Source organism: Pavona decussata, unplaced genomic scaffold, assembly GCF_977016875.1.
Source record: "Pavona decussata unplaced genomic scaffold, jaPavDecu1.1 SCAFFOLD_87, whole genome shotgun sequence".
Taxonomy (NCBI): domain Eukaryota; kingdom Metazoa; phylum Cnidaria; class Anthozoa; order Scleractinia; family Agariciidae; genus Pavona; species Pavona decussata.
Genome location: NW_028145504.1, coordinates 4,594,600 through 4,607,500, shown reverse-complemented (window position 1 = coordinate 4,607,500; position 12,901 = coordinate 4,594,600). Strand labels below are relative to the sequence as shown.

Sequence of the window (12,901 nt, the reverse complement as noted above, 5' to 3'; positions counted from 1 at the left end):
TGAAACAATATTTTTCACAACTACTGAGTATCTGAATCATAAGTGCAGAGGTAAGTAACTAATCAATTTTAACTATTCTTAAATTTGAGGGGCCAAACTCTTGGAGGTGTAGAATTGTAGCGGAATCATGCTCAGCAACTGTGCCGCTATTTTGTTTCATTATCTTTCGTGAGCTGCAGGGGACTCGGGCCAGCCAAACCGCCGAAACTGGAAAAACCGTACCATATGAAGCGCTCTGTTCAAATTACCGAATTTTTTTTTGCAAACAGTAAACGCGCCAGGTGTTCCAAAACCACTTTTGTTGGGATTCGGAGCGTTCGGGTTGCTGTTTGTGAAACCGTGACAGTCTTAAGGTATGTGCCCTGGATAATTTTAGCATTTCAGATTCAAGCGATTTTTGGCCTGTTTGCAGTTTTTAACACCTAATATTAAAAAAGTGTGCTTTTAGGCCGATATGAGGGATGCTTAAACTTCTACGCCTTGACAAGTTTTGTTGTTTCCACCGGAAGTTAGTTCCAATGACCTAGGGGCTGGGGCGGTTACTAGGAAAAAGTTGAGCATGCGAAATTCTGGGCAGCGGTTTTCCAGTCCTCGCTTCACGTGAAGAAAAAGATGGCAGCGGCTGAGGCATTGAAAGAGGCAGCATTTGAAGCTTTTAAAGCCGAGTTTTTGAGAAATGGGTAAGTTAAATGTCATTTCCTTGTGTTTAATAATTCTGTCCAGTATTTTGACCGAAAAATTTTACAGTTTTACACAGATTTAGAGTACCAGAGGGCCTGGTTTATCTTTTGGCCAACTATAAACTACGTGAAGGGGAGACGCCAGTTGCCGGCCGTGCAAGGCTCTATCGAGACTTATTTTTGAAGTTGTGGGTAAGTGAAAACTAGCGCATGCAGTTTCCCTTGTTCATTCCTTGTAGAAAGCCCATTTTGTCGTATTTTTGTGGGTTCATCCTTGTTTGAACAAGCAAGGATTCCTCGTGTACCTACTTTTATGCATCTACTAATGACATTCACACACATACACAGCTTCGTGTTGCACAGCAATCTAAACAGACATATGCTTTGATTATGGAGCAAAAGTTCTAGACCAACTGTAATAAATAATTGCCAACTGCAATTTAACATTAGTAATACGAAAACGTTTAGAAATGGCTGACAATGTTTCTTTTCCCAATGCAGTATGAAAGTGGGCAAACGCTGGGAGCAGAGGTTGGCTCCCAGCCAACTTACGATTTCCCTCGGGAAATCATTCCCGGCTGCCCTGTACAGAAGCCTGACCCAATGCAAGCAAAGGTAAACAGATAGAAATGTTATTTGTGAAAAAGTCAAAATCAGATAAGACCTTTGTTATTTCATGTATGTTATCTCAGTTACTACCTCAATTCCCCAGGTACAACTGCTGGAAATGGGTGGGTATGAATGAAAATAACTTGTGACCGTAGACTTTACATGATATTTTATCCCGTTTTCAGGTGTACAAGGTCCACATTGGTGACCTTTCAAAAGCTAAGTGGCCAGCAATCAAGACCAGGGAAATGAAGTCAAAGGGAAAGAAAAAATAATCGTGGTCTATATTTTTTATAACGATATATTTTTTTTTCAAATGATTACATCATCATTATCTAATCATGAATATTCAAAGAGTATTTTGAAGAACTAAAGTGTAAACAAAGAAAATTATATGAAGAAAAATTATATACATAATTTTTACACATAGGCTAATAAAAGTGTTAATGCCGTCTCAGGGAAATGAAATCAAAGGGACAGAAAAAATGATCGTGGTCTATTTTTTTTTTTTTTTTGTTATAAAGATATATATGTTTTCAAATGATTACATCATCATTATCAAATAATAAATATTCAAAGAGTATTTTGAAGAAGTACAGTGTGAATAATAAAAGAACCATTCTTACTGAAGTGCCCCCTGGTATGCCAAACACCATCAGATGTGACAACTGCTTTTTTCCAACTACCAAGAACATCAGGTGAGATTGATTTCATTCGCTCCTTCTCGTCTTCGGACATTTCATTCAAAATATCCGTCACAGGGTATACAAGCTTAATGATCTCGTAGAAGCGATTCTTGGTGACACAGTTAATGCCTAGGAACTGTCTCAAAGTTCTGTCAAACTTGGCAAATCCATGACCAGATAGAAAAAAGGCTACCCCAAGGGCAAGCCCCACAACAGTTCGCCAAGATCCTTCAACAAGGGCTGATCCTTGGAAATTAACTGTACGCAGGTAGCAACTGTTACACGTGAAGGTGGCATTCAGGCTCCCCCCTTGACCGACTGCCTCAACCTTGGAAAGCACTAGAAAACCTAACAAATTTTGGAATACAAGAGTTAGCTTAGAAATATAACTCTGTGACAACAAAGACAGGCAAAGCTGTTGATCATGAATTATATTTCTTCATTTACCATTTCATGGCCATATCAGCTCAGGTCATCTGTATACAATAAGGGCAAATGTGGGCAGATAAGTTTGTAGTAGGAGCAAGATAACAGAGACATGTAGAGGTGCGAGAATATCAAGAAAACAATGAAAATATTATGTTAGCTTTTGCAGATGTAACATAGCAATAAAGTTTCTAAAATGTTGAGGCTAACTTACCATTACAGTTTGTCGTAGAACACTTGGAGGTGTTGTTAACTTGCTGGACGAAATCCATGAGCTGTGATGACTCACAGACAAATAAGCGGCGCACCATATCTTGACCACGTGCAGTTTTGTCATCTTCGCTGTCACCTTTCGACCACTTGCAACTTCTCTAGCAATTCCTTATCAGAAAGCAAATAGTCAGAGTCGTCAGTCTTTCCCTCGCCTTAGCTGTCAGAGTTTAGTTTCTCAAGTAGACATGCATCCATTTTCCTTGACTTGAGATCTTCTTTAACGGCTGCCTGCGTTTTGTATACTGTTTTACCCGGACTTGAAAACTGTAACTGGGTCTTTGAACCACGTTGGTATCTTTTTTCTCTCCAGCTGGCTGGAAGGCTGCTAAACGTCTTCCTGCTTCCAAGGCCTTTTCCACGTTTTTCTGCACTTTCCATCCCTCCTTCTTTTGCTACTTCCTTCTTCTCAGTGGAAGAAATCTTTCTCCTCTTCTTTGGAGGCGCCATTTTTGATGATTCGAGAAAATATCACAGCATGCGCATATGACCGGAAGTTCTTCTACATAGCAACAACCTAAACATCACCTGACTAGGGAGGGGTGAGGGGAAAAAAGCGTTTTCTGCTCTGCGATAGATTTGGACAGCGGAGAAAGACCAAAATGGCGTCCAAGTTGAGAAATCGAATGAAATGAGCAATTTTTGGTGTAACCGTACATTTTGAGTCATGGATTTCCACTTTTAAACCTCTTGACAGGTAGGGGCACTAGGAGAAATGAAAATTCTCGGGAATTACTGAGCATTTTCTTATAAAACTTCGCATGACGAACGATTACGTGCTGATGTACAAACGTAGTTTCAATACCGTCCGGGGAATGAAAATGAGGTCAACAAAAAAAATACGGCAGTGAGTATACTGTTTGCAATTCAAAAATATTAATTTTTAATAAGAATATTCCACTTAGAGGTGGTATTAAAACCATGTCAGTGCATTATGTAGAACTGAAACAGATTCAATAAAGTTTTTGCCATAATGTTACATACCAGAGAAGAAAAACAGAAAGTTCCTGATTTTGATTCGATTAATAATTAAACTAGTGTGCACCGTAGGGTGCCTATGTGTAAAATCTCTTGATGTTTATGTGTTCTACTATAAACATTGTCACCTTGATTAAATAACAGGAACTCAGCCAAGGTATAAGTATTTTATTTTATTTTTTTTTTAATTTATACAATAAAATTTTTTAAAATTTACCATTTTAGCCAGGGCACATACCTTAACACTGGGGAAGCTAACAAAGCATGCATTATGGATCTCTGTGGGGTTACTTCTTTACATGTCCCTGGGAAGTTTCATTGCTTCATGGTTTATGTTTGCTGAGAGAAGTCTGCCATAATCTCAGTAGTTTACCTCAGTTTTCCCAGGTTGCCATAGCAACGGATGGACGTGGCCCTACATTTTCCATGCCAATCTTTTAAAGTTTTTAAATTCTATCTTATGGCCACATTTCTTGGAACTTGGTCAAATCCTTAGAAAATTCTGACTTTTTCATTTCATTGCAAATATGGGTTAGCTTCATCCTTAAAAGCCAAGTTCAATTTTGAAATGCATTTTTCTCTCAAACTGGATTTTTATGAAACTCCAAGTAGCTCAACATGTCTAGAAAAAAACTATTCAAGATAATTTCATGAAATTTTCACCAGAAACTCTTTAATGGTGCTTTTGTTCAATGAACCTAAAGTAAGAAACAAAAATAAATGGACCATTCCTGGACAGGCATATTTTATTCGAAGATTGGCCCAAAATTTGTTCATCCAAAAGTTCTCTATTATTTCACATGCTTTGCATCATGTTGTGTGGAAGATTTAGGTTCATTACACATATCGAGCTATAGATAATACTTTCTGAAAATTTCAGAGAACTCTCTGAATGATTTTTTGCTTTCATTTCTATATTTTATTATCTATTCTTATTATTTTATACATCTCCATTTAAACCAGCTATGCTGAACTGGAATTTCTGTATAAATAATGTATATAAATAAATAAATTAATTAATTAATTAATTATGTTGTTTTTCATTGCAGAGTTATTGCTGTTGGCATGACGACTATAAAATTATGGGGCATGGCCCTGTTGTTATGGTAACAAATCATGTCAAAGACACTGTCATGCAGCTTCTCTCAGTCAGTGTTATCACTGAAGGGAATAATGAACATGTTTGAATGAAAAGGAAAATTCTCCCCTTTTTGAGGTATAATACCACATAGTCATAACCAGTCTGATCCTGTAAGTCATCAATGTTTCATTTTGAGGGTCATTTAAGATTTGTCCTTCTAAAAATTTCAGTTATTAGTGATTGGTGTAGCTGGAGGCCTCAACATTATTCACACACCCCTCTAGCCTGGATGTAGATTTAGTTCTTAACTATCTTGGATTTTCTTCCATATACTTTCTTTTAGGAAAGAACCAACTTTCAGTGTAACTCCAACAGGTGCAGCTGTGGTTCTGAATGCAAAGCTTCCCTGGCCTGCAAAAATTGATTTACCCACCAACCTTAAGCCAAACGCAACAAGAGCATTGCAAGAGAAAGATCCAGGAAAATTTAGCTCAAAGATAATAAAGAGTTTTACTGCCCGGATTTATCAATATTTTGCAAGATATAGCCTGTAAGTTACTTTCTTTGAGAATAGTAAAACAATCGCACCACTGTATTAAACAACACCCCCTTTAATTGTATGTATGTATAACTTTATTTAACCACACAGAATAATCATTTGAGCTAAAAGTTAAAACTAAAACTCGTTACAACTGTTCTACCTGATTGCCGTGTGCGAATCCGACATGTCCGATACCTTCCTAAACTGCCTTTGCTTTTATCTACTTTATGTATTACCCACCGATCAATTTCTGCATTATCTTTCAAAAAAACCATGTCAAAGACATTGTAGATTATAAATTAAAACAAATAAACCCTTTGCTGTCATAAAGATAAGTGTGCCACTTCAGCAGGACTGTTACATCACATGAACACTGCAAAGTTCCTCAGCACACTTTATATCCTTCATGCCGAACTGCCAAAGCTTGCTGACGTGTCCAAAGCATTCCAAAGGTCACCGGTGAGTTTCAGCCACATGAAACCCTGCCTAGAATCTGCAAACGCTGCCCTGAAAGAGCTACAAACGTCCCAGAGTCCTATTGACGACTTCAAAGATGCAACCAAGAAACTTGACGAAAATGGGCTCCTTCAGTTTGACATTCCAGACAGAGTTGTGGAAGAAATGAAGGTCATGTTGGTCGGATACACCCATTCTCTGATCCGAAATATAGATGACCGGTTCAAAGCATCACTGCCAGTTGTGACCTCGTGGTCCATATTTGAACCCCTGTTGGCACCCACAACTGCTGATGTCATGTCATACGGGAACGCAGAAATTGAGCTGATAGGAAATCACTTCTTCCCTGAGGAAATGGATCAACAGCAAAGATTGAAAACGGAATGGGGAAAGCTGAAGTATGACATCATGGACTGGAAGATCAAAATGCCAACGGAGATCAAGGAAGGTGCCACAAAGGAGCGGCTTCAAAAGCAGAACAAAATGAAGAACCTGAAGCTACAGTTAGCCTGGCAGACGCTGTCACACAAACACAGCAGGAAGATTCAGCTGAGCAAGAAGTAGATAAAGAGGCACTGGCAGCAAAGGTTTTCTGTTTAGATGACAAGGCTGAAGACAAAGAATCTGATACTGAAACAGAAAGTGAAGACAGTGATAGTGGATGGGAAGAGGATGACGACTTGTAAATAGACAGTAAACTAAACAGCAGCAAAAAATGAACACTGTACAAGTTGTGTATATTTTTATTGATTCTCTCAGTATAGAGTGTACATTCACATGACCAAATCATCTTTAATTATCACTATGACAGCTGAATCAGGGTCAGATCGTAAATTCAGGTCGCCAACTTTGTCTTCTATTTCTTGCTTTGAAGCGCAATCTCCAATGAATTACTTTGCATTCAAGAAAGTCGTGTAAGCCTGCCATAAAGCTGCAGTAAAGTTGCTGTAAGCCTACGCGCTAAGTTTCCGTAAAGTTGTCAAAGTTGCTTTAAGTCTTCATAATATTGCTGCAAAGTTGAGGCAAAGTTGGCTTTGAGTTGCCGTAAAGTTGGCGTGAATTTCGCACTTAAAGTTGTGACGCAGAGTTTGGTCAAAGTTGGTATAGACTGCGTAAAGTTTGAGTACAGTTCGCGTACAGTTGGTGTAGAGTACGCATACAATTAGCGTAGAGTTTGCAAAGAGTTGGAGTAGAGTTTGTGCAACGTTTGCATAGAGTTTGCATAAAGTTGTTGTAAATATACAGGAAATTATTGTTTAGGTTGATAACAACTACATTAGTCATCGATTGTTATCTTCAGCACTGATGATGTGTTTTGTGACACTGACAAACGTTAGTCAAAATCTTCTCAAGTGGAGGCAACAGCCACATGAACATTCTGAAGGGTGACGTACTGAGGCCCTTTGGTTTCGCTTTCTGTTTAAGCCTGTAATACCTTTTTTGAATTCACCATCGAAAAACCAATATTTACACATTTGCCCACCTTCTCCTCAGGTTCATTACTGAAAAAGAAAAAATAATTTGCCAAGCAGAAGAAACAGGGCAATCATTGGCAACAAAATCAGATAAGAGTTATCACACAACATGTGCAGTTTCAATGAAACATGAACTTACTTGCGGAGCAGTAGAAACGAAAAGTGTATTGAATTTCCATTTTGTTTGTAATACTTTGATTTTTATCCTGATGATTCCTGACGTAGTAGATTTAGAAAACACCTCCACTGATTTCAAGATTTCACACATTATGAACTAGTCTAAGGACAGTTCAGCAACATTTCAGTTGATGGGAATTTTGCAAAATGTAACGATGGATGGGTGAAGATTTGGTGTCATTTGGCACGTCTCTTCTCCCAAGGTAAATACTAACAACAGGTCAGCATTGAAGGAGAAATAACTTGTGTCAGGGGCTATATCCTAGCTCCTCAAGAACAAAATTTTCCCAGATCATAGAAAATGTATTGGTTTTTGGTGACGGAATTGTAAGATATTTTCAATTTGATGTTTTCCCTTTTGGTTTGGCATTCGCTGCAAACTTGTTCACACACTCCCACAACTCAGAAGTCGCATAAGCATAACACAAGCAGGATCTCTGGGTGAATTTAAGAGACTTCAAGATAATTACTATATTAATAATTAAAGGCACAACATTAATGGAAAACAGGTATTTAATAGTAAATAATTAAGATAATATGTAAAAATAGCAATTAGATTTTTAGGATTATATTGTATTGTATTGTTGTCTTAAACCTGATTGAACTTGACTGTGGGTAAATAAAGATTACTACTACTACTACTACTTCAAAAATGATGGCAAGTGCAAGCACAAAGAAAGTAAATCTTAGGGCTCCAAAATGGAAAAAGAGACAGAAAGTTAGTTAAGCTTCTGGAACAACAATTCTGTGGAAATGAAGTTTGGTGTGGAGTAGGAGAAGGTAAGAATGGTCTGTTTTGCTAACGAAAAGCCGAACTACTGAACGCAACAGCTTGATCTGGTGCTAGAGCTTGTTGGCCCCATCTTGGTGGGTTTCTAAAAGAGACTGGCCATTGCATATGAACAAAGCTTACATGATCAACAATGCAATGACTGGCCTAATAACATGAGAACTTCAATGCTTCAACACCTTTGACCGGAATGTTACACAACTTTACTTCAGCTTTTTCAAAGATGTCAAACTACTTTTGAAAAAGAAAAAATTAATGAATCTGTTGCTGAGTTCATTGACTCCATTTGAGAGGGAAAGGCTATACTCAAAAATCAAAATTGTCTGTGCTCATTTCAATACTGGCTATACATTGTATTTAGCAAAACAATGCTAGTCAACAGTTACACCTGGTCAACCGGCCTCCTGGGCTCTTTCCGTTGAATACCCATAAAAATGGTGATGCCACATAAGGCGAATATTTTTGTTGTGTTTATTTGTCACAACCCTCACTATTGAGGAATATCAATGTCAGTCACCTGAAGATGACACAAGAACTTCCAAAGAACCGTAAATCACTGATATTACTAAAGGTGAACCATGAAATTCCACGAAAATTAACATGACAGTGAATAACAAGAACATAAAAAAATTAAGGGGAAGTATAAACATGATGAAAGATTGTAAAAAACAAAAAATTATTACTGGAACCCTCCTTTCTGAAAGTAAACAGCATGACTCTGGTAAAAAAAAAATACATATGTACAGGGACTACAGATTGATATACAGCAATGCAGGATTACCATACTTACACTGTAATAATAGTTCAGAAAGTTTGGGACTGAATAACTATTCAATTGTTTGACTAGGTTACAGCTACTGACAGCTACTGCTGTGTTTGCTCTACATTCTGTGTGTACACACGATTTTGTGCAACAACTTCCAATAATTTAATTCAGAACAGTACCAATAAATTCAGAACAGTACCAATGAAATATACTGAGTTTTTCACATGGAAAATAAAAATTGCTGATAATAAAAGGTTTCGTGAAACACTTTTGCACAAAAATGAGCGAAATAAAGAGTGAACATCCATTAAAAGTCTTGGCATCTATTTTATCCACTAAACTATGGCCCTACTGGCATTAGGTGTCAGCATGTTTTAGTCTAATGTTCCCTTTTCCTGATGATTATTTAACACAGCTTCGTGGGCGATTGAACATGGAAGGCAATACACCATACTGAAACTCCTAGAGGACACTTTTCTAACAAAGTTGAACACAAAGTTAAGGCTGGTAAAGTTTTCCGAGGTACTGGTGACCTGACTACGTTAATTCCTATTTTCACAGGATCATTTTTCATTAAATGGCAATGGGTGAAAATCGTACCTTAACAGTGCAAAGATAATCTTAGGAAGGTCAATTTTCGAATTCTTTCCAAAATTCAAATGGTTAAGTCAATCATTACCACACACATTCATCACACACTCTATCAGAACATTTCGTGCATTGTTACTCAATCAAGCAGGTCATGTAGCACACAAAAGCATCATTGCTCCAATTTTTCTACTTTTTCCTTCACAAGTCAGAATCAGTGAACCAAATTGGAACTGTGAAGTACTTTAGAGAAAAATTAATCCTCGCAATGCCACCCCATTAAGGTTACTCCAAACCTTTGCGGGTGCCTTCCCGAAAAAAATTTGTATGTGCACTGTTTTTTAGAAAACCACCACAATCTATATATCAATAAGAAGGTTATAAAATGCAGAATTCGATAAAATTACAAGCTATTTTGGTCATTCCTCTGCTAAGGGAGAGGAAGCCGGTAAACAGTAAAATGAAAGAAAGCCATTCCATCGAATTAATCGGGCACCAAACATGATCTCTGATGAAATGTAGCTGCACAGTGTTAATCACAAAACATCAATCCCTCAGTGTATTTCCCTCAGTAGAACCCCAGACATTCAAAAAGTAGCCCTGCAAAGGTTCCAAGTACCCTTTAAGTGCTTGAGAAGGCAGTGAAGAATTTTTCTTAGGTGTCGGAATGGTGCACATTGTCACTGCTGCACTTCGCTTCTTTGGAATGGCAAGTACCCACCCAAAAACGTTCACGACAAACATTTCCCATCAAGCAGAGAAATTAAAAATAGATTTATTTTGATCTTTTTTGCAAATTCATTGATGTATTTTATGTATGTCTGACGAAAAACTGCTACCGCGAATGGGGAGAAGGAAGATTATGTCACAAATTATGCCCTATGGTTCATACTTCTCACCATCCTCATTTTGCAGCTGACACGCACTACAGAAGAGGCAGATGGGGATAGAAACCTTGCAAATCAGAAATCACTGCTGCCTGTCTTTAAATAGATGGGAGCATACAACAAATATGCATTGGAAATGTCTACCCGCATTACACAAATTGAAAGTATGCTAATGCAAAGCCTTGCAGAATAATTCAAATAAAGTTTCTTTGTGAACTGGGCAGGTGACGCTGGCAACATCAACAAAAATGACCTGGCACAAGAAATCGCCAATAGACTAAGCCAGTCCATCATCCAGAGAATGAAGCCAAACAAAACCCTCAAATAAATTAGTTAAATGTACAATGTTTCTTGCTGATATTCACCAACATTCTGTCTAGCACACAACAAGAAATTCACTCAGAGATCAAAAGGAGATGGTTGCCGACCTCATACAAGTGGATCCTTTTGGAAAAGAACCTGGAAGATGCCATGGCAGCTTTCCTGAAATCGAAGGTGTCCCTTGATATCTACACATTGTTGAATTTAATCAGTGGCTTAACAAGCAGTAATGGGAACTGTCTAACAGAAACTGAAAATGAAACACTTAGTCCATTTAAGTGCTTAGCATATTACATTTCATTTTTAATGTTAGTAAATTAGCAAACTTGCATGTGAAGGGAAAAGTCAGTGTGTTACAGCAAGTTACATAGTTCTTTCTGGCGTGCCTAATTTACACCTACTTACGTTTCATTTGTTTACGCTACCCCTTTCATACCTTTCGCCCCCACACCTTATGGATCATTACGTATGTAAATAGCCTGTCACTCCTTTTACCTTTTTAAAGCCAGTTTCTTTGCATAAGTTTTTAGTGTGTGCATCGTTTTCAGTGTTTATAGTTGTGTTGCGCCGTCTATCTGTCCACTTTAATTTACTGTAGAATCACCGATAAGGTACGTTCTTATGTCAGTTGTTCATTTTCGATTGTTTCTCAGTTACTTATTCCATGTCGTCAGTTGTAGTATTTTTTCAATATCTTTTATTAATCTTTGTCTTTACAAGAACCGTTCTGGTACAGAATTGTTACCGTCGGGATGTGTTTCGTAATGGTGAAGTCATCTAATAACGTAGAGTGCCGAGTGATATTAGCAGCAGCTACACAGTGATCACGGATGATATATTATAACCCACTGATTAATTTCAACGTGCCTTCATTGGACAAATTATGCCGCAAGGTACAAAATCAGATTCTAACATTCTTGATCAAACCCACTGGAATCAAGGTCTATCCAAAATAAAAATGGTTCTTAGAGCAGAACATCCTTACAATGCCACGTCACCAAGGAACCTCCAATTTTCCTCCGGACTGGCCTACCTGATGCAGCACAGATTAAGGCAAGAGAGGGCGTTCCCTAAAAGACATACTCAGAGCAAAACTATAACTGAACATGGCTAAAAACACGCGAGCGGGAGTCGCGCAGGCCTATCTTCATTCCTTTTTACACTGAGTATGCTTATCAGATAGGCCCCGTCCCACGCAGTGAGGAACATTCATTGCGGTTTACCACACCAGCTTTACATAAGCTGTGCAAACTGAGCGAAACAGAGAAGAAAACATAAGTTTTCTTGAATACAACAATCAAAAAAGTCATCCTGACTCGGCAATACGCCAGGAAACAACATCACAATCCTACATGATCAACCATCTTAAGGTAATATGCCAGTATATGTTTGAAATTCAACGATTTAGCCATCACAGAAAACCCAGCTCAAGGTTAACCTGCAAGAATCGAAATCACAGCTATATGATTGGTCAATAGAGGAATCAATAGAAACAAGGGATTTTCGATCCTTCCAACGCGTATAAAATATCAAAGAGCGTGAATATTTGAAATGATACCGAGAACTCATCTTTATCATTTCTCAAAAATCAGCAACTGAAGAGATCCACAAGATTAGGATTGAAACCACGGTCTTGCCTGACCATCACCAAAGTGAACATGTTGAGAACTTAACTAATGTCAGAAGGACTACTAGCTGTCCCTGGCACAAGCATAGAAAATGCCTCTGAAACAGAAGAAAAACCAATGAAGCTAACGGAACCAAGTGAAAATGAAGATGAGCTCCTTGCCGCGCCCGATAAGTCGGACCACGAAGATTTTGAAAGCAGCCAAAGGCCGCCAAAAGGACAGCAGTACAAGGAGAACAAGAAAGAGCCAAAACTCATACAGCAGAACAGAAAACGCCATTACAGCCAAACACTGTCAGCAGAAGAGAAGTTAAATAATGCTTAAAAGGCGATAAAAGCACTCAAAAGGCACTCCGAAAGAGGAACATGCCCGGAACCATTAAAGTATACGGCAAGAGCTCGCATTAGAGCGGACACTGAATTCAAAACTGACATTTTTAAACGCATCCGCAAAACTGCGGAACAAGAGTTCGTTAGGGCTCTAACTCGTTTTCATTAACGCGAAACGGATCATTTTAGATCGGAAATCAAGCATGAAAAATG

General features: G+C 38.2%; 1 protein-coding gene and 1 pseudogene across 1 annotated transcript; one reads left to right on the top strand and one right to left on the bottom strand.

Annotated features, from left to right (window-relative positions):
* Positions 1 to 1,724: 1,724 nt before the first annotated feature.
* LOC146474925 (uncharacterized) lies at positions 1,725 to 4,049 on the bottom strand. Its single transcript, XM_085116294.1, has 2 exons — positions 2,616 to 4,049; positions 1,725 to 2,323 (listed from the first exon to the last, which is right to left on the bottom strand). The coding sequence occupies exons 1-2, from the start codon at positions 2,710 to 2,712 to the stop codon at positions 1,863 to 1,865; spliced, it is 558 nt and encodes a 185-aa protein (XP_084972420.1). The 5' UTR covers positions 2,713 to 4,049; the 3' UTR covers positions 1,725 to 1,862.
* Positions 4,050 to 8,078: 4,029 nt separating this feature from the next.
* On the top strand, positions 8,079 to 10,985 carry LOC146474924 (uncharacterized; annotated as a pseudogene).
* The last annotated feature ends 1,916 nt before the right edge of the window (positions 10,986 to 12,901 follow it).